At 37.1% G+C, this 23,134-nt stretch overlaps 1 protein-coding gene across 8 annotated transcripts in view; it reads right to left on the reverse strand.

Moving 5' to 3' along the window:
- Window positions 1-23,134, reverse strand: part of RABGAP1L (RAB GTPase activating protein 1 like) — an 802,606-nt gene that overhangs the window by 558,854 nt on the left and 220,618 nt on the right. For all 8 annotated transcript variants that reach the window (XM_040446724.1, XM_040446725.1, XM_040446723.1 and 5 more), the window contains one exon: window positions 14,347-14,440. In XM_040446724.1, coding sequence (XP_040302658.1) covers window positions 14,347-14,440 — 94 coding nt within the window. The remainder of the gene's footprint in view (window positions 1-14,346; window positions 14,441-23,134) is intronic.

Raw genomic sequence — 23,134 nt, forward strand, 5'->3', positions numbered from 1 at the left:
TGACAGCTTGGAGCCTAGAGCCTGCTTCGGATTCTGTGTCTCCCTCTCTCTCTGCTCCTCCCCTGCTCACGCTCTGTGTCTGTCTCTCAATAATAAATAAATGTTAAAAAAGAAATTAAAAAAAAAAGAGCCAGGATAAGTCATAAAATGATCTTCCTCACAATTTATTTGGTTCTAAGTATATATATATATTTTTTAATTTTAGAGAGAGGGAGAGAGCGAGAGAGAGCAAGTGAGCATGCACGGAGGAGCAGAGGAGAGGGGCAGGAGAGAGAGAATCTTAAGCAGGTTCCACTCTCAGCATGGAGCGCTACCCTGGGATCATGACCTGAGCCAAAATCAAGAGGCAGATGCTCAACCAACTGAGCCACTTAGGCACCCCTGATTATATTTTTGAACTGGAAAAACATTGGTAGTTTGAGGGTAGCAAGTTTCTGTACTCTTTGGGTAAAAAAACTGAGTTAACTAAAAACAACAGTGTACAATGGTCTAAGCTCACTTCCTCTGAAATTAAACGCAAATATCTGAATTTTAAGTCCCATAATATATAAGGAGAATTCAAAGTAATTAAATATATCATATGTTACATGTTCTATAGAGATCAATAAGTCATTACTGTGTACCTACAGCTATTAAAACTCCAATACAGGGCACCTAGGTAGCTCAGTCAGTTAAGCATCTGACTCTTGATTTTAGCTCAGGTCATGATCTCATGGTCACGAGATAGAGCCCCACATCAGACCCTATGCTGAGTGTGGAGCTTGACGGGATATTCTCTCTCTCTCTCTCTCTCTCTCTCTCTCTCTCTCTCTCTCCTCTCTCTGCTCCCCGTCTGTTCATGCACTCTGTGTCTATAAATTAATTAATAATTTAATAAGAAAAAATAAATAAACTCTAATATATACCTCCCATGTAAAAGAAACCTTTCTTCAATGCCACATAACCCTCTGGCTATCATACAGTCTCCTACTTTGCAACAACAAATTTCTCAAAAGAGTTGTTGTATACTCATTACCTCTATTTCCTCCTCTCCCACTCATTCCTCAACTGAGCTCAACATGGCTTCTGTATCTTTCCTCAGTTTTCACGGAAGTAATACAAGACCTCTCTCCATGCCACTAAGTTCCAGGGACATTCTTCAATCCTTTCACTGTGGACCACTTTGCTTCCTTTGGCTTCAATGACAAAGCCCTCTCTCTTACCCCCCAAAGACCCCATTGCTGTTCCCTCTCCTCTATTAACTTCCCAACTGTTCCAAGGGCTCTCCACACTTTTCTCAGTGGTATACTTTTCATCACTCTCTCATCTCTGAGTGTTTGCACCCATGCCCATGTGTTCTGAGCTCCAGAGACTCAAAGGTTCCTCAAAATCACCATGTCCAAATTTGAGCCCACATTTTCTTCCTAAAACTTGTTTCCCAGGGTATCCCATCTCAGTGACTGTCACCACAACCTATCCAAATAAGAAACTAGGAATTACTGTTTACATTGCTCCCCGCCATATAATACATTAGTAATCCATCAGTAAATCCAAATTCCATGCACTTCTCCCTGTGTCCACTGTCACCAATTCTATTCATTCTAGAATTGCAACAGCCTCCTAATATTCACTTGTCCTACTATGATATGTTTTCAGTACTGCTGACAAACAGGTTGATTAAATACTATGTTGGTTCAGATTATTTTGTGTAATGATTTATGTAAGATTTTATATTTGGGATATCTTTTCCTAAACATGCATATATACACATGCGTACACATACCCCTAATGAACTCTTAACCATAATATGATTCAACTCAATCAACATTCAACTTCTAGCTGACCCTCAGCCTTCTGCCTGACCAGACATTATGGGAAAAGAATCTTTTCTCCTCTCTTAAAAACGTAGGCTAGGCTCCCTTTATCTTTATAGACTGACATTTGAAAGGAACTAGGTCCCTCATAACACTGCATGATCAATAGCTTTAATTTACTGATTATCCTGGTAATGATACAGCAATTAGATTGCATACAGCACCCTAGTACTTAAGGGGCACTAAGGGACATTAAGCCAAATGCGACTAGTATACATCTATGACCAGGGAGGACCCATATGAAATAGCAATTTGTAGAAATAATCATTGCTTTTGGTATTTCTGATAAAACTACCTGATTAATAACTACATGTGGACATTAATAAAACATTAACCACAGCTATCAAGAGACTTAGAAATAGGCAACTAGTTATTGCTTGTGCTGAACCATGGCACTACATACAAGAGGTATCTAATTATTCAAAAAGTAACAGATAAAGCAGATATATACTAAACATACAGTAATCAGGTAGTTTTTAATACATAAAAATACACTCCACAAGAGATTCCGCAAGAATCTCTGTCTTCTCTATTTTTGTACCCCAATACCTGGAATAGTGCCTGGCACATAAGAAGGCATTCAATACATTTTAGACAAATGAGAGAATTATAGAATTAAATTAATATGATCAACTACTAATGCTAAGAAAAAAATGCTTTTTTAAAAGCAAACGTTCTCACCAATTTTAATAGGATCACAGAGCTGCCATGTGTTCACCTAGTTACCTTTGAAAGAGGCATTTTTCTTGAAACTATCTGGGCATATAAGAACTTCTTCTATTTTTAAAACTGTCCGGAGAGAATTTTAAAGGGAAGGTTTCATTTCTAACAAAAACCACAAAGAAATCAAGAGATGAGAAGACAAGCCATTGAATGACATTGAGTGGTCACTGTCGGAATTAGGGCAATTTTGACAGAAGGGCGGTGGAAGTAGGTGGCTAGAAGATATGAGAACGTGAGGGTAGCAGCCTCACCCATTTTAAAAGTTCTCTCAGGAAAAGGACTAGCTAGAACTGAAACTGCAAGATAGGGATTTCTCCTTTCCCCAACAGTGAGAAGATTTAAATCTGTAAACCTAGGTTTTGCGTAAACAAGCTACATTTTAAAAAGCTTCAAGAGGGGTGCCTGGGTGGTGCAGTCGGTTAAGCGTCCGACTTCAGCCAGGTCACGATCTCGCGGTCCGTGAGTTCGAGCCCCGCGTCGGGCTCTGGGCTGATGGCTCAGAGCCTGGAGCCTGCTTCCGATTCTGTGTCTCCCTCTCTCTCTGCCCCTCCCCCGTTCATGCTCTGTCTCTCTCTGTCCCAAAAATAAATAAACGTTGAAAAAAAAAATTTAAAAAAAAAAAGCTTCAAGAAAAAAAAGACAGATTAAAGCTTATTCTGAAGATCAAGAGCACATATTTTGCTTTGGTTTTTGGTTTTTGGTTTTGTTTTGTTTGTTTTTGCCAGGACTTTTCTTCAGTTGAAAAAAAGGAACGTTATGTTAATGTGAAAAGGAAGAAAGCTATGATTGTTCACGCTTAGTGATTCTAATAGTTCAGGTTTCCTCTGAGTTTATACTCTGTTTTCCGAGCAGTTTGTCAATGCTTTGTTAGGCTGAGACCACTAATTAAGACAACACTTACCCACTTTGAGAAGTATGGCCATGAAGAACACAAAGTGCCTACTAAACACTGTATCAATTTTCTGATATTCTAATAAAAGAAAATGAATAGCTTGAAGATGGTTTTATTTAATAAACCAATACCTGATTTTTACATCACTCACTCAGTTTTTTTGGTGAAGAAATCTTCCTGCTACAAAATTTGACCTCCATACCTAAGTGTTCAGGGTCAGCACTATGTTTTTCTAGTCTTTACAAAACTCAGCAGCTTCCACACAATTTCAGAACTAAAAGCAGTTATCCAGAAATAATTCTGCCCAATTCCTTAAATTCCCAAAATAATTTAACACTCAAGTCATCAGCATTACTATTCTGAATATATTCAACACGTAACACAAATCTTGCTACCGCTTTCCAGTTTCGATTTTCCAATCCTCCCATCACAAATGTCTCCTCTCTTCCTCTCCCTCTTCCCCAACGCCCTCTCGCTCAATTCCAGCTCACTATTTTTGTGCAGTTATTTCTTCAAGACATCTTAACTACAATCTCATATAACAGACCTCCACAACTGAACTTTTTACACGTGTTTTTAGCTTTCTTTTCCATACTATCTTTCTTTCTGATAATTCTGAATTACTATGAAATATTTTCCCTTTACATCTCTCTAGTGGTACATTAAATTTAACTGAATTTTGATTTTATCCATAAAAGCTTCACTGCATTTCAATACAGTGATCTAGCTGTTGTATCATAAGTTCAAAATATAGTTTTCAACTCTATATTACTTATAAGGTTATTACAAATACAGGCTGTCTCCTCACTTAAAAAAAACATCCCCAAAGCAAAGCTGTCGTGTTTTACACAACAGGTGCTTTACCTAAATAAATCACAAAAATAACTTCATGTAAGCACCTAACTAGTACTCCGAAGACTTACTGAAAGTCTTCTTAAAGAACACTAATGTTTAAAAAAGCTATTTAAGGGTGCATGAGTGGCTCACCGGTTTGGCCTCCAACTTTGGCTCAGGTCATGGTCTCATGGTTTGTGGGTTCGAGCCCTGCAACAGGCTGTGTGCTGACAGCTTAGAGCCTGGAGCCTACTTTGGATTCTGTGTCTCCCTCTCTCTCTGCCCCTCCCCTACTCACACTCTGTCTTTCTCTCTCTTAAAAATGAATAAACAATAAAAAAATTTTAAATAAAATAAAAAAGATATTCCAAGAGCAATTAAAGATTTTTATCAATCCTTATGTAATAAATATAAACTTCTCTCATTTAGGCAAATTTTACATGATTCATATGAACTGTCATGACAACTCAATTAGAAGCTAAAAGAATTAAAATACTTGAACTGTAGAAGACGCAGCTCATTTTGCAAAGGTCCAAAAATTAGTTATCATATGGCTAACAGACTCATGAAAAGATGCCCAACATCACTCATCATCGGGGAAATACAAATCAAAACTACAATGAGATACCTCCTCACACCTGTCAGAATGGCTAAAATTAACTCAGGAAACAACAGTTATTGGCAAGGATGCAGAGAAAAGAGAGCCCTTTTGCACTGCTGGTGGGAATGCAAACTGGTGCAGGCACTCTGGAAAACAGTATGAAGGTTCCTCAAAAAATTAAAAATTTATAGCAGCACTATCAACAATAGCCAAAGTATGGAAAAAGCTCAAATGAATGAATAAAGAATATGTGGTATATACACACAATGGAGTATTACTCAGCAATCAAAAAGAATGAAATCTTGCTACCTACAATAATGTGGATGGAACTAGAGGGTATTATGCTAAGAAAAACAAGTCAGAGAAAGACAAATATCACATGACTTCACTCATATGAGGAATTTAAGATACAAAACAGAGAAAGATGAGGGAAGGGAAGGAAAAATAAGATAAAAACAGAGAGGGAGGCAAACCATAAGAGACTCTTAAATACAGAGAATAAACTGAGGGTTGCTGGAGGAGTGTTGGGTGGGGGGACGGGCTAAATGGGTAAGGAGCATTAAGGAGGACACTTTTTGGGATGAGCACTGGCTATCATAGGTAACTGATGATGCACTAAATTCTACTCCTGGAACAATTACAAAAAAAAAAAAAAGATTTTCTCTAAAAAAAAATAGTTTCCTCAGATTCTTTCAATTTCCTGAGGTCCAGTACAAAAATGTAACTTAGACAAATTATATTTTATTTCTAAAAAAAAAAAATTACACTGGATTATAGCTGAGAAACTCTTGTCAATTCTACCTCAGAAGTCTTTATCCATTTGGAACCTCCTCTCCCTATAAGGCCCATGAGTTTGGTAAGATCTCATCAACCCATGAAATTACCTCCCAACCAGTTCCTCTGCTAATAGTTTCTTCCTAAATAATAAAAAACACCATAGCAATTTTAGCCTTAAAATACTTGTTGAGAATTACCTTTACTATGTCAGTAACTACTGAAGTTGGATGGTGGGCACATGAGGCTTTACTATGTATGCCTCTACAAGATGGCAAATTCCTTGGGAGTAGGAATGATCTCTTATTCATCTTTAAATCAGCAGTGTCTAGTACAGTTCCTAAGAGAGACTAGATGATTTTTTTTCAGTTGGATGAAATCATTAAGTGACTTGTCATTTTATAGAAAAACAACAACAACAACAAAATGGTCAAAAAACATGAAGCAATCTCAGGATCTCAGTTAATTTCCTGAAATGGTCTGTTCTGAGTATACATTCCTATCATTCTTGCTGATGAACCTCAAAGGTATGAGCTGTTTCTTTATTTATGTATCTCCTGGAGCCCAGAAAGATGCTTCATAAATGTATTTTCCAACCAAGTTATCAATCTTGCACTTTATAAATATAGCAAAGGTCTCAATTTGCTCTTTAGTCATCAAAATAATTTGGTTCCTGCCATTCTCATGGTCTCTCTTTAAACTCATACTAGCAGGGCACCTGGGTGGCTCAGTCGGTTGAGCATCTGACTTTGGCTCAGGTCATGAGCTCATGGTTCATGAGTTCAAGTTTCACATTGGGCTTGCTGCTGTCAGTGCAGAGCCTGCTTCAGATCTTCTGTCCACCCCGCCTCTGCCCCTTCCCCAGTTGTGCTCTCTCTCAAAAATACACAAATCTTTAAAAAACAAAAAAACTCATACTAGAAGGCTGGCAAGGGCATCAATTTTCCTAATTTATTCTCCTTCTCATTAAAACTTCTACATGTTCCTATAAAAACTAACCTAGTACCCTACCCACATCATAGAAATGGCACCTGTCCATTTGGTTTAAAAAGTTCTCGCTCTGGAGCCAGACTGTCTAGATTCAAATACTGTCTAGGTCATGTACTCACTGCATGATCACAGGCAAATTACTTACTGGCTGGGGGATCTTGAGCAAGTTACCCACTCACTGGCATTATCTGCAGCGTATTTTTATACTAGCTTCCTAACGTAGCTGCAACCTTAGTTTGTCATCTCTAAAATAAAGATAATAATAGTCTCTACCTCTGAGGGTTACCATTATAACACCTGGCACATGGTAAGCAGACTTAAGTCAGCTATTATTTTGTAGCCACACCCCACCACATATCCTCTTTTGCCATCAACTTGGCATAAGACATCATCATCTCTCTTCTGGATTATTTACAGTAGTCTTCTAACTATTCTGCCTGCTTCTGTCTTTGCATTCTTATAATTTATTTTTCCCTTCAAAGCCAGAGAGATGCTTTTAAAATGTTTAAGTCAAAACACTTCACCATACCATGACATTATCAAGACATAGAGTGGTCAAGTAACTGTCCTAAGAAAAATGAATCTACTTATAATGTAACAGGAAATATATCAATTTACATTTATTTAAAAATTACATGTAAGAAATAACCAAGTACCAAAATATAAGCACATAAAATTTTTACAGACTTGAAGGGACAGAAATCTGTAAGTCAGGAATCTTCCATTTATAAAATTCATTCAATAAATATTCGTTGAGTACCTACTATATTCTAGGGATGATGATAAGGACCTGGAAGACAACAGTAACATTAAGGAGATCATGTGCATTTGACCTAACTTTGAAGGGTTACAACAGAAAAATGAGTTCAAGACAGTGATTCCAACAATGAACACCACAAATCAAAGAGAGAGGAACGTGATACAAGGGATTATGAAGGCACTGACCTATGAAAAGCATGCACCTCAAAGAGCTACTCTACACATAAGCCATAAATTTCATTCCTTTCTCCCTTTTTTCCCCATTTCCTTCCTTCATTAATATTTATTATTTGTTCTGATGTGTTCTGTGTACTATACAACATGAAAAACCATTTAGGTCTTTTTTCCTTCTTTTGTTTTTCTGATGTAGCAGTAGTAGTATTTTGTACTTTAACAACTAAAATGCTCCAGACTAATACTCAGGGTTTTTGGCTTTTTGTGATTTTTTTCTCCCATTTAAGGCACAATTTATGCAGCATAAAATACACCGCAGTTCTGTGAGTTTTGACAAATTCATATAGCTGTGTGGTCAACACTATAACCATTAAAAAACTCTCCTATGCTCCCTTGTAGTCAACGCCACCCAACATGATCAATTCTTGGCAGCTACTGATACATTTTCTTTTTTTCTTTATTTATTTAAATTCAAGTTAGTTAACATACAGTGTAGTACTGGTTTCCGAGTAGAACCCAGTGATTCATCACTTACATATAACACCCAGTGCTCATCCCAACACGTGCCCTCCTTAATACCCATCACCCATTTAGACCATCTCCTACCCACCTCCCCTCCAGCAACCCTCAGTTTGTTCTCTATATTTTTTTTTTAATTTTTTTTTTCAACGTTTATTTATTTTTGGGACAGAGAGAGACAGAGCATGAACGGGGGAGGGGCAGAGAGAGAGGGAGACACAGAATCAGAAACAGGCTCCAGGCTCTGAGCCATCAGCCCAGAGCCCGACGCGGGGCTCGAACTCACAGACGGTGAGATCGTGACCTGGCTGAAGTCGGACGCTTAACCGACTGCGCCACCCAGGCGCCCCTGTTCTCTATATTTAAGAGTCTCTTACGGTTTGCCTCCCTCTCTGTCGTTATCTTACTGACACATTTTCTATCATGAAAGTTTTGGCTTCTCTAGAATCTTATATAAATGAAATGATATGGTATTAAGCCTTTCGAATTTGACATATTTCGCTTAATATAATGCATTTGAGATCTATCGTGCTGTTGCATGTATCCATAGCTCACTCTTTTAATTGCTCAGGAGTATTCCACTGACCAGTTAGTTGATTTCATTGTACCAGTTAGTTGATCCAGGTTGGAGAGCATTTGAATTGTTTATAGTCTGGGACAACTATGAACAAAGATGTTGTAAACATCTGTATACAGGTTTTCATTTCACTTGGGTAAATACACAGGGGTGGAATTGGAATTGCTGGGTAATTTAAGAAGTATGTGTTGAACTTTACAAAAAAAACTGTCAAACTTTCCAAAACAACTGCATCATTTTGCATTTCCTCCAGCAAAACAGGTTGCTTTGTACCCTTGCCAGCTCTTGGTATTATCAGTGTTTTATTGTTGTTTTGTTGTTTTTTTTTTTATTTTAGCCACTTGAGTATGCGTATAGTAATATAGTAATATCTCATTGTGGATTTAATTGGTATTTCCATAATGACTAAAGTTGTTTAGCATCTTTTCATAGGCTTATTTGTAATCCAAAATATCTTTTTTTAAGTCTATTTACTTATTTTGAGAGAGAGAAAAGAGAGAGCAGGGGAGAAGCAGAGAGAGAGGGAGAGAGAAAGAATCCCAACATGGGGCTTGAACTCACGAACCATGAGATCATGACCTGCTGATCTGGAATCAAGAGTCAAACACTTTAAAACAACTGAGCCACTCAAGCACCCCCAAAATATCTTCTTTGGTGAATTGTCTGTTCAGATCTTTTGCTTATTGTTAAATGGGCTTTTTTTAGTATTAAGTTTTGAGAATTTTTTTTTTTATTCTGGATAGAAGTCTTTTATCGATACGAGTTTTGCACATATTTTCTCCCAGTGTGTAACTTTGCATTCTTTTCAATGTCTTTTGAAAAACAAAAGTTTCTAGTTTTGATGAAGTCAAATTTATTAGTTTTTTTCTTTCATAGATCATTCCTTGGTGTCATATGTAAGAAATCTCTGCCTAACCAAAGGTCACAAAGATTTCCTATGTTTTCTTCTATAGCTTTTATAATTTTAGCTTACATTTAGACCTATGACCCATTTTGATTTAATTTTCTATATGGGGCAAGGTGTGCTTCAAGGTTCTTTTTTACTATTTTTACTTTTTGCAAATAGATATCCAATTACTAAGCATTATTTGCTGAAAAGACTATCCTTTCTCCATCAAATCTCAACTACACCTCTGTTTAAAATCAGTAGACCATATTTGTGCATATTTCTTTTGTGTATACAGCTAGATCGAGATATAATTTGAAGTACTTAATTCAGTGGTTTTAATATATTCACAGTTGTGTGGCCATTACCAAAATTAATTTTAGAACATTTTCATTACCCTAAAAAGAAACCCCGTACTTCTTAGCAATCACTCCCTACTTCCCTAAATCCCCACTCCAGCTCTAGACAACCACTAATCTATTTGCTATCTCTACGAATTTGCCTATTCTGGATACTTCATATAAATAAAATCATACAATTGGTTTTTTCTGATTTGTTTTCCTCACACAACATAATGTTTTTAAGGGTCATGTATGTTGCAGATGTACCAGTACTTTATTTTTATTGCTGAATATATCCCACTGTATGTATATACCACATTTATTTATCTATTCATCACTTGGTAGACATGAGGATTGGTTTCACTTTTTAGTTATTATGAACAATGATACCATAAACATTTATGTACAAATGTTTACATAGACATATGCTTTAATTTTTATTGGGTATATAACTACAAGTGGGATTGTTAGGCCATATCATACCTCTGTATTTAACCTTTTGAGGAACGCCAAGAATGTTTTCCAAAATGGCTGCATCATTTTACATTGCTATCAGCAGTGTTTTTAGGGTTTCAATTTCTCCACACCCTCAACAACACTAGTTACTGTCTTTTTTTATTATCCCAGTAGATGTAAAATGGTATCTCACTGTGGTTTTGATTTGCATTTCCCTGATAGCTAATGATGCTAAGCATCTTTTCATGTGCTGACTGGACATTTGTATGTCTTTTTGGAGAAATATCTTTTTAGATTGTGTGGCTCTATTTCCGAACTCTCTATTCTGCAACTTTGATCTATGTGTCTATCCTTTAATCAGTAATGTCTTGATTACTGTAGCTTGATGGTAATCCCTGAAATCAGGTAATCCCTGAAATCAGGTAGTATAAGTCTCCCAAGTTTGTTCTTCATTTTTATTTATTTTTATTTTTATTTTTTTTAAACATTTTTTTTAACGTTTATTTATTTTTGAGACAGAGAGAGACAGAGCATGAATGGAGGAGGGTCAGAGAGAGGGAGACACAGAATCTGAAACAGGCTCCAGGCTCTGAGCTGTCAGCACAGAGCCCAATACGGGGCTCGAACTCACGGACCGTGAAATCATGACCTGAGCTGAAGTTGGCCGCTTAACCGACTGAGCCACCCAGGCGCCCCAGTTCTTCATTTTTAAAATTGCTTTGGCTCTTCTAGTTACTTTGCTTTTCTATACAAATTTTAGAATCAGCTTTTCAATTGCTACCCAAAAAATTCCACTAGGATTTTGACTGAAATTACACTGATCCCAATGATTAGTATGGGAAGAATGGAAATCTTAACAATATTGAGACTTTAATTCTATGAACATGGTATATTTTTCCATTTATTGAGGTCTTTCATTACTGTTCTCTAGTTTTTCAAAGTATAGATCTAGTAACAGTTTATTCAATTTCTACCTAAATGTTTGATTTTTTTTTCTAGTGCTTTTGTAGGTTTTTAAATTTCCTTTCCAATTTTCAATGCTAGTATATACAAACAAGATGGATTTTTGCATTATTTACCTTGTATCCTACAACCTTGTAAAACTCAGTGTCCAAGGTAGGTTCTGCCAATAAGTAACAGCGGTACGCAATCGAACGGTAGAAGAAAAGAAAGATTGCACCGCCAGGAGTAGCTATACCACAACTCCCGAGAATTACTAATACCTGCCGGGCCCTCTAGGAAATACTAGCACCAATCACAAAGTGTTTCCCCCAACTCAGGGGTCTGGGTATCTCTTCAGAAGCAAAGAACTAATCAAATGACCCCTCCCCTCATGGTTCCTTCTAAACCCTAGCTACTCTGAGTATCCTCAAAAGCCTAAGCAACCAGTTGCACAGCCTTCCTCAGAGGTCCCTGCACCAGCTCCTCAGGAGACCTCCACTGAGTCCCTAGATTCTGGTCACAAAACTTCTTCCATATTATTTCTCTGGCCCTAGAGGATACAGCTGCTTCCTACTACTGGGGTTACTTCAATGTCTTCTTTCTTTCAGCATTCTAACACACTAGAAACCAACTACTTGCATTAATACCCTTCTGTTTGAAAAGGTTGGCATGGCTTCTCTTTTCCAGACTGGACTCTAACAATCTTCTTGCTCTGATCAGCACCCCTTCCCCACTCCCAACACCTAACTCCCCTATGAAATTCTATTAACTAATGACAAAGATATTCTCCCTCTCCCTCTCAAAGCTTTTACTACTTTTAAGTAATCTCTACGCTCAACATGAGGCTCAAATTCACAACCCTGAGATCAAGACTAGCATGTTCTACTGACTGGGCCAGTCAGGTGCTCCCAAAGACTCTCTTTTTGACCAAACTTGTTTAGGCTCACCTGAACTCTCTTCTCAAATAGGTCTGACTTTTTAAGCTTCCATGCTCATCTCTGCATTGTCCAATTTTAGCAAGAATCCTACTAAGTCAGTTTAGCCAGAATCTGCCATCATCAGTACCTGATTACTCTTGATTTCTAATTGAGTTCCTCACCCTCCACCATATTCAAGTAATGTCTGATCATCCTGATCCACCTTTAGCAAGAATTTGTTAAGTCAAGTTAGCCACGAATCTCTTTACCCCTGATGTTTTCTCTCAGTAATTTTCCATTTGCTAACCTCCACCCTCTCCCTGGCTGTAAATTTGCGCTTTTCCTTGCAGCATTTGGAGTTGAGCCCAGTCTCTCCCCTACTGCAAGACCTCATTTCAGGAACCCCTATACCTGCCACGATAGCTCCCCCTCCTGAATAAAGTCTTCCTTATCACCTTTAACAACTGCCGTGAATACTACTAAGTGAAATCAGTAAAAACATAAATTTAGAAACATGGACAATGCTTATTACGTTAATCTATTAACTTCTGGATACAATATAGGGAAAAATTGAGAAGTTTTGAAATGGGCTAACGTATGGAATGCTGCAGCTTCTGGGAATTACCTGATATGATAGAGGTGTGTGTTTCTATTCGTCTTTGATAAGGCAAATTTACAACTCTCAACAGAAGATAATGTGTGGAAAACTAGACATGCATAAGTTTTTTGTCCATAGCTATGAAAATAATTCCTGCTCATGGCAATGCAAGTGAATTATCAGGAAGAGAATATAAATCTCTAAACTGAATTCTCATCCTGATTGGTTGTAATATCTAACTGGCTCCATTACTTAAGGAGTTAAATAAACCCTCTGAGATGTGTTCAATTTATATTTTGTATGTACAAGATAAGTAAGATGAATTTTCTTTGTTCGATTAAGGGGAGACAGCTAGCCCTCCTAACACTTAGGATATCTCCTTAAAAACATAATAGGTTCAACATTTTGTTCAGGAAGTTGATAAACCTACTCTCCAGATTTCATACTGAGAAGTCATAAGCTTTCCGACCATCAGAGCTATAAATATGTATCTCTTAAATTAAATCAGGAATCCCTTAGGAAGTGTATAGGAGATTTGATAAAGATTATCTTTATCAAAAGGTATAAAGTTTTAGGGACACATGGGTGGCTCAGTTGATTAAGCATCTGACTTCAGATCAGGTCATGACCTCATAGTTCAAGTTTGAGCCCCACATAGGACACTCTGCTATCAGCACAGAGCCCACTTTGGATCCTCTGTCCCTCTCTCTCTCTCTCTGCCCCTCCACCGCACATTCTCGTTCTTTCTCTCTCTCAAAAATAAATATACATTTTTTTTAAAAATATGAAGTTTTAATTATTTCTTCTTCTGCTTTACTGTATAAAATGTGTGAAATTTTTCCCAGACCTAGCAGTTTCTCCTGGACTACCTGCGTGCATGTAATTTGATACATATACTCCATAATAAATTGTGGTTTCTATATACGGGTATGGCAGAATCTTTTTGTGGGCAAAATTATTTAATTTTACTAACAACTGATAGTCATGATTTCCTCTTTAAAAAACTTAATAAACAGAGTATGTGTAATAAATATAAACAAAGTACCCTTTTTTGTAGTTCCAGATAAAATGCTACAAAACATAAAGTAACAGTTTTAGTCAGAAAGAATAAAACAGGCTTGGTTAACAGTTTATAATCAGTGGTGAAATGAGTAACTCTAAGCACTATAGCCTCTTTTCATGGTAATAGACTTAGGAGAGAAAGGAAATATAACCCTTTAACAATAGATATTTACATGTTTTAGCAATAAAGCAACAGTTGATTACTCTGAGCAATGTTCTGCCTGAATGAAATAAGACAAATATATCTTCCAAAAGTAAGTTAAATAAGACCATATTGGGTGGAAGACTCAGGCAAACAGAGAGAGTATCTATGAATTATATTTCAACTTTCATGTTTTTAAAGTACATTAATATACTAACATTAAGATAAATATATAGATTTTAATAAGACAAATGAACATCAACTAGGTAAATGTAAAATTTTCAATAAGAAAAATAAATTTTTTACCATCTTCCTAGCAGTTCTCCCCAAGAATAAAGGATCTTCTCAGGACAATCCTTAGACACATCACCGGTTCCACTTGAGAGTTCATTATCACTCTCTGCAGAAGAAACACAAAAACAAAAATGACCAACATTGTATTATATTTTTGATATTTATATATTGTTAATCAAGGAATATGACTGTGTGTTTAATAAAACAAACAATACTTTTGCTTATATTATTATGCCCACTGGAAAAAAACCAGTAAAACTTCATTAATATATCTTTAGTGCCTAGATAAATATAATCCCAAAGCATTAAATGTTTTATAAAAATTCCTATTCAGTTTACATAGTATGAAATTGAAAATACCTATATATAAATAACTTTATCCAAAGAGGGTAAAATTGTATAAATTTTTTAATGTTTGTTTATTTTTGAGAGAGAGACAGAGACATGAGTGGGGTAGGGGCAAAGAGAGAGGCAGACACAGAATCCCAAGCAGGCTCCAGGCTCTGAGCTGTCAGCACAGAGCCTGGTGTGCAGCTCGAACTTACGAACCATGAGACCATGACCTGAGCCGAAGTCGGACACTTAACCAACTGAGCCACCCAGGCGCCCCAAGAGAGTAAAATTATAAAGTTAATGGTAACACAATCAGAAATTCCTACGTGATATACTCACTACTCACGAGACTAATATTCTCAAATATTAATCTTTTATTATTAATACAAACAAACACTGAAATGAAGATTCAGGTATACATATCGATATGTAATACTGAGAATTATCAATATATAACACTGAGAAATATATATATTATGATAACACACAACTAGAAATATTTGAAACTTTAAGGTTTTAATTTTTTTTTCAACGTTTTTTATTTATTTTTGGGACAGAGAGAGACAGAGCATGAACGGGGGAGGGGCAGAGAGAGAGGGAGACACAGAATCAGAAACAGGCTCCAGGCTCTGAGCCATCAGCCCAGAGCCCAACGCGGGGCTCGAACCCACGGACCGCGAGATCGTGACCTGGCTGAAGTTGGACGCTTAACCGACTGCGCCACCCAGGCGCCCCTAAAACTTTAAGGTTTTAAGGGTATATTCATAAGTACAAATTTTTTGTTTTTGAGAGAGAGAGAGACAAAGACAGACCGTGAGCAGGGGACGGGGGCAGAGGGGGTGAGAGAGACAGAATCCCACACGGGGCCTGATCCCACAACCCTGGGATCACCACCTGAGCTGAAATCAAGAGTCAGATGCTCAACTGACTGAGCCACCCAGGCTCCCTCATAAGTACAAATACTTCTGACTAAAGGAAATACTGAAATGTTTGGCCTTTTAAAATGGCAATTTTATAAAATATCCCAATATGTAAAGTAATAGCTTTAGAAAAAGATGGGTTGAGTTACAGCCTACAATCAGTGATGAAATGAATAACTGTAAGCTCTATAAATCTTTTTTAAATTTTTTTTTAACGTTTATTTTTGAGACAGAGAGAGACACAGCATGAACGGGGGAGGGGCAGAGAGAGAGAGAGGGAGACACAGAATCGGAAGCAGGATCCAGGCTCTGAGCCATCAGCCCAGAGCCCGACGCGGGGCTCGAACTCACGGACCGTGAGATCGTGACCTGAGCTGAAGTCGGACGCATAACTGACTGAGCGACCCAGGCGCCCCAATAAATCTTTTAAGTGGTAACAGAGCTGGCAGAGAAAGGAAATGTAATGGGCACAATTTATCTCATTAGAATAAGGACTTTGACACAGAGCTATATACGAAAAATCTGGAAAAGTATTATCTGAATGATAAAATAAGTTGGATAAAAATCTGTCTGGCTCTTTGCAAGGACCAGTGTTTTATCAATGTTGTTAACAGTACAACAGAAGTTGGCATTAAGTGAGTCCCACAGGGATCTGTGTTCAGAACAGTATTACTCAGCATACCACAAAGCCAATGATCGAAGTATAAACTAATTCCTATCAGTGGATATAATTAACACCAAAAAACAATAAAATAAAGGTAGGTATATTTGGCCTAATTAAAAGATTTGGTCATACTTACACAAAAAGATTTTATCACATGTTTAGTAAAATATAACCAAAACATATGCACACATGTAGACAAATACTTGAACTTCTTTAGAACACTTTATTCAAAATGTGAACATTAGTCTGGATATTGGAATGGTCAAGAAGGTAAATACCTCACATAAGCAATTCTGTGAACTTTCCAACAAGTTCATGAAAATAATAGAAATGAGAGATTTTTAAAAAGCTAAAACAAATGAAGTATTGCAGGAATAATGTAAACAGCAACAAATGAAGCCTTAATATTAAAATGTCCTAAAGAACTATCCCAGGTAAACAACTATCCCTTATAATCCTTACAATTTTTCATCTAAACTGAGGTAGTAAAGAGGGTCACTATTAAAAGTTACACTGGAGGGGCACCTGGGTGACTCAGTCAGTTGAGCATCCAACTTTGGTCCAGGTCATGATCTCACGATTTGTGAGTTTGAGCCCCGTATGGGGCTCTGTGCTGATAGCTCAGAGCCTGGAGCCTGCTTCACACTGTGTCTCCCCCACCCCTCACTCCCTACCCTACACTCATGCTCTCCCCTCTCTCTCTCAAAACTAAATAAACATTAAAAGAAATTTTTTTAAAAAAGTTACACTGGAAAAAAGGCGAAACTTATCTCAGGCAAACAGGGACTGCTGATCACTCTTCCTATAAATTGGTACCAAGTATAATATGAGTACTTATAATATAAACTGGATTTCAATTAAGCAGGGTCCAGGATGGTCCCACCTTATACTCTATTTTGCTCCACAGTAAATAATAATACAACAAGGTTCCAAAGTATTTGATGAAGTTGTACATGCTAAATTGGAGACTAAAATCTAAGAACATAATGAAAGGGAAAAAGAAAATAGGACTCAATTCATTACTACTGACACAGAAAATCTCAGATTCTTCTTATTCTTGTTGGTAAAGGAATAAAACAAAATTGAGATGCCATAAGAAAGATTAAGAAATCTGACTACCTATAAATTAAAACCTTATATGAAGTAAGGTATAGAGTACATTAAAATAAAATTTCCAGGGCACCTGGGTGGCTCAGTCAGTTAAGCATCTGACTTCAGCTCAGGTCATGATCTCATGGCTTATGGTTTGAGCCCCACATCAGACTCTCTGCTGTCAGCCCAGACCCTGGAGCCTGCTTTAGATCCTCTGTTCCCCTCTCCCTCTACCCCTCCCCTGCTTGAAAGCACACTCTTTCTCTCCCTCTCTCCTTCCCTCCCTGTCTCCCTCTCTGTCTCTCAAAAATAAATAAACATTAAGAAAAATTTTTTGAACATATGACAAATGGTCTTAATACTCAATAAACTTAAAAATCCAACAGAAAATTGGTCCAAGGACATAAACATAGTACAGTTGTATAAAATATAACTGGCCAATAAAAACACTGAAAAAAGCCCTATCTCAATTATTTTTTTATTCAAATTAAAACAATGAAACAGAAAAAAAAAACAGATAAAATAAGGAATAATACCTACTGTTGATAAAAATATGGGGGAACAAGCAAGAAAGCTGATGTTTAAATAAGAGTCATCTTTTAAAATGTATTAAGATTCTAAATTAATATACCATTTGATTTAGCAACTACACTTTTAAAAATTTATTCTTCCAGGAACACATATGCCAAAGAGATATATGTAAAAGATTTCATTGTATCACTGCTTGTAATAATAATTGAAAACTATCACGTATTATTTAATAGAAGTTTGTTAAATTATGGTACATCCTTTCAAAAAATACTATCCAATAGTTTAAAAGAATCGACTAGGGGCGCCTGGGTGGCGCAGTCGGTTAAGCGTCCGACTTCAGCCAGGTCACGATCTCACGGTCCGTGAGTTCGAGCCCCGCGTCGGGCTCTGGGCTGATGGCTCAGAGCCTGGAGCCTGTTTCCGATTCTGTGTCTCCCTCTCTCTCTGCCCCTCCCCCGTTCATGCTCTGTCTCTCTCTGTCCCAAAAATAAATAAAAATGTTGAAAAAAAAATTAAAAAAAAAAAATTGACTAAATCTTTTATGCTAATATGAAAACCATCTAAAATACATTACTTTGTGATGAAAAGCAAGAGACAAAGTAGTAATTTTTAAGTATGGTTTTATTTCTGTAAGTAGTATTACTTATACGATTACAAAGACCTTTAAAAATAGCTGTAAGATGGGGCGCCTGGATGGCTCAGTCAGATAAGCATCTGATTTCAGCTCAGGTCATGATCTCACAGTTCGTGGGTTCAAGCCCTGCGGTCAGGCTCTGTGCTGACAGCTCAGAGCCTGGAACCTGCTTGGGATTCTATGCCTCCCTCTCTCTCTGTCCCTCCTCTGCCTGTACTCGATCTCTACCTCTCAAAAATAAATAAACATTAAAAAAATTTTTTTTCAACATCTGTTAAGATTATACACCAAATTTTTTTTTTTTTTTTTTTTTTAGAGAGAGTGTGTGCTAGTGAGGGAAAGGGACAGAGGAGGAGAAAGAGAGAGAATCTTTAACAGGCTCCATACTCAGCACAGAGCCCAACACCGGGCTCAATCCCACAACCCTGGATCATGGCCTCAGCCGAAATCAAGAGTTAGACACTCAACCAAGCACCCAGGCACCTCTACCAAACTATTAAGAGCAATTGTGTTTTGGCACCTACCAGTATCTTATCACATAGTAGGCATTCAATAAATATTTAGGGAATGAATCTTTCACTTTTCTTTTTTTTTCTTTTAAGTTTATTTACTTACTTAGAGAATGCGAGCATGAGCGGGGATAGGGGCAGACAAAGAGAATCCCAAGTGGACTCCCCACTGTCACCATGGAGCCAGATGTGGGGCTCAAACTCGCAAACCATGAGATCATGGCCTGAGCCAAAGCCAAGAGTCAGATGCTTAACTGACTGAGCCACCCAGGCACCCCTGACTTTTAAGTTTCATACTTCTGGAATACTCTTATCTTTTAAAATAAGTACATGTAACTATAATGAGCATGGGGAAAGGACTTTTACCTTTTAAATAATCCCTGTTGCTATAGAAAACAAAAACCTATTTCATTGTTATAAACCCCTACTAATAAGCCATAAAATCATCACTGATAACAAGGTATTTTCTCCCTGACAATCTCTCAAACTGTTTTCCACCACAAAAAGGAAATTACAACTGTAAACTGCTAGAGTAGCAGAGGGACCACAAAAGAGAAGAGAAAAAAATGGGCACACTGAAGTTAAACTAAATCCCTGATGAACAATTAAGGCAGAAACCACAGCAACACAGGGCCCAAATACTTGGATAAAAAATAGGACTTATCCAAAGAAAACAGAAATCCTAGGCCTTTATTGAATGTCTGCTCTTTCTATCTATATTCCAGGCACTATTCTTTAGTTTTATAAGCATTAACTCATAGTATCTCCTAAATAACCTAATAAGGTAGTCACTACTAATTTTCCCACTTTCAAAATAAGAAAATTGAGGCACAGAGAGGTAAGTAACTTGCTCAAAGTCGCCCAGCTACTAGGTGACTCCAGAATTTAACCTCAGTTTGAATCCAGAGTCAAATACCACCTCTCCTTATAGTTTTTCTTACCACATTTTCATGGGAGACTATGCTTGGCATTTAGCAGATACCAGCCTATGCCAAGTACCAACATCTATCTAGTAAATGCTGGAAGCCAGAGCCGAGAATGGAAAATGCAGGCATATTTAAAGCAACATGACCAAGAAACACTGAACTTGGAACAAGAGATAATGGAGAGGCTTCAGGGGTGTAATCCCCTTGACATTCAGGAAGAATAAGGATGAAACTGATATCCCAGTGACCTCAAAAGTGAGCCAGATCTATCTTCTTTACTGCAGAAACTACTTACCATAGGTGTTTTAAATACTTAATGGCTTTCCTGCTAGAGAGGAAGAAAGGAAGCTAAAGAAATATAAAGTTCCTACTATATTAGACATGACAGAGTGTCTAGGCAGAATGAAAGCAATGAACTAAGAAAAAAAAAATATGAATGACAAAGACACTGGAGACCAAAGTGCAGTAAGAAACAGTGAGGAAGTTAGCAAGTAGCACATGACAAAGAAGAAAAGGAACAACAGAACAATGTGGATATGTAAAAGGATAACTCTGAAAGTTCTGAAAAAGCAACTGTATCCCATTCTACAGAGAGGAAAAAGAAAGGAAAAATGATAGAAGGCTGGGATTCCTATCTTCTTGAATCTTTCTTTTCCATCAAAATTCAGGTTAGGATTACCCTTTTCTGGATGGGCTAAATGCTACTCCACCGGGCATATTCTATCATGGCAATTATCACACCATATTACAATCTCTATTTTCCTCTCCATCTTCTCCTATTAGACTTTAAGTTTCTTGGCAGTGGGGACTAACTTTTATTTCTATATTCCCAGTACCTAGATGTATTTGGCCAAAGAGTGTTAGAAGTTTCCCAAATTGGTAATTGGAGAGGAGAAGATGAGAGAAAAGAAAATCCATTACAGGTACAAAAAATGTATGTCTTGAAAATTAGTGACCTTCAGTACATGGGATCTATGTGCAGACATGAGTAGAGGCAACCAGGTCCATTCAGTCATTCATACTGGATTCTGGAGCCAAAATGCCTGGATGTGAAACCCAGTTCCACTACTTAGTAGCTGTGATGCTAGTTAAGTTATTTAATCTCTCTGTGCTTCAGCTACCTGTTTGCAAAATGGGAATAGCAATTAAGCAAATTACTATGCAAAACACATATATATTACAGTGTCTGGCAAAAGACAGGCATGTTAGCTATTAAAAGCTGTTTTCATTCAACCAATTAACCTCCTATGATGTACAATACTGGGATAAAAGCCAGAGTGCAAATTTTGAAGAATGAATGAGTGGGAAATCGTGACCGTAAATGTCGATTTTTCTTTATCCAAGCTCATGAGCTTTGGGAAGGTAAGAGAGTATAATATTGCTAAAAAGAACAACATGGTCATTTCAAGCATTATACTTCCTTCATCAAGCCCCATTCCCCAGAAAATTGGCCAGTTCTTCCTTTTTGGTTCCTACAAAGACTCCTACAATAATATCTGTAAGACTTCCAAGAAAACATGTCTGTTTTCATTATGATGCATTTAATACCTATAACTTTCATGTTTTACACATCTTTTTCCCTTTCTCAGAATCCAAGCTCTGTCAGGGCTGGGAGTGTATCTTGTCTTTATTTAGTAGCCTTTACTCAACTGAGGAAAAAATGGAAATATTTCTTTGTTACTGCTTTATTTTTAGAACATGTTCATACATGTAAGGTAATTGAGAAAGAAAACACTGGAAAGAGAAAGTTGAGGAATCAGGCCAATTCCCTAAAAAGACATGAAATTGCCCAGGCTTGGATTAAAGGTAGTGACTGACCAGAAGTACATCCTGTATTTTGACTGAATATGGGGCTTTGGAAAAGCTTAAAGACATTAAGATACAAAGTTGAGGGAATCCGTAGCTAACAGCTTCAACTTCCTCTATAAAGTTCACTTTAGAAGAGGTCTCTGAGAGACTCTGCTAAACTTAGGTAGCAAACTTTGGCTAGAGACTCCTCTAACATGCCCAACTTCAATCCTTTCCATGAACGTTCTCCTTCTCAATTTGTTTCCCCACAGTCACTCTCCTCCTTCAGAAAGCAGGACCACACAGAGTATACCAGATGTCATCAGACTCCTGCACCACAGGACTACTACCTTCTTTAAACGTCAGTGAAATGAAAGTAACAATATTAATCACCTAGTAGTGTAAAATTAAATGAAAATGCATGTGTAATACTAAACACGGTGCCCATCACACGGTAGTACTCAAGTGTGAGGTAACATTTTCTATTATTTTTATTATGGAGTCGTCAGTTTCTGGCCCAGAACTTCAAAGTAACTAAAAAAGCTTTCCAGCCTTATTTCTTATTATCCACTCATTTCTAACATGCAGACAACAGAACTGTGCAAGACCAAAATAAGATACAATAAATGTAAATTTTTAGAACAAACAAAATAAATATGTACGATACTTCAATCAAAATAATTTATGGGCTCTCTCAACTTTGGCCACTCCCTGCTTTGAAAAAAAAATGTTTTTCATCCTAATCATAAAAGGAAAATTTCAGAACTGCTATCAGCAGACATCATAAAAGGAAAAATATATATATATTTATTTATATGCATATTTATGTATATATGTGTGTATATGTATATACACACATATATATGTATGTGTACATACGTGTGTGTATATGTATATACACATATATATGTGTACATATGTGTGTGTGTATATGTATATACACATGCGGGTGCACACACAAAAAAGCTTTTTTTTCAATGGAGTTAAAAATAAATGACAAAACTAGGGGAAAATTAGCACAAAATCTCATTCTTCTTTTCATCTAAAGATGACGAGATCATCTGAAGGATTACTCATAAAATGAAAAACTGATGGCGCACCTGGGTGGCTCAATCAGTTAAGCGCCCAGGTCATGATCTTGTGGCTCGTGGGTTCGAGCTCCATGTCAGGCTCTGTGCTGACAGCTCAGAGCCTGGAGCCTGCTTTAGAGTCTGTGTCTCCCTCTCTCTCTGCCCCTCCCTGGCTTGGACTCTGTCTGTCTCTCTCTCTCTCTCTTTCAAAAATAAACAAATGTTTAAAAAAAAACTGACAACCATAAATAAAATATGACTATTGCAGGTTTTCAAAGATTTTCCCCTTAATTTTCTTTTTTAATAAGTACTGTTTGCTGTAAATGATACAGG

The sequence above is a fragment of the Herpailurus yagouaroundi genome, unplaced genomic scaffold (assembly GCF_014898765.1).
Source record: "Herpailurus yagouaroundi ecotype Mexico unplaced genomic scaffold, PumYag 195, whole genome shotgun sequence".
Lineage (NCBI taxonomy): Eukaryota > Metazoa > Chordata > Mammalia > Carnivora > Felidae > Herpailurus > Herpailurus yagouaroundi.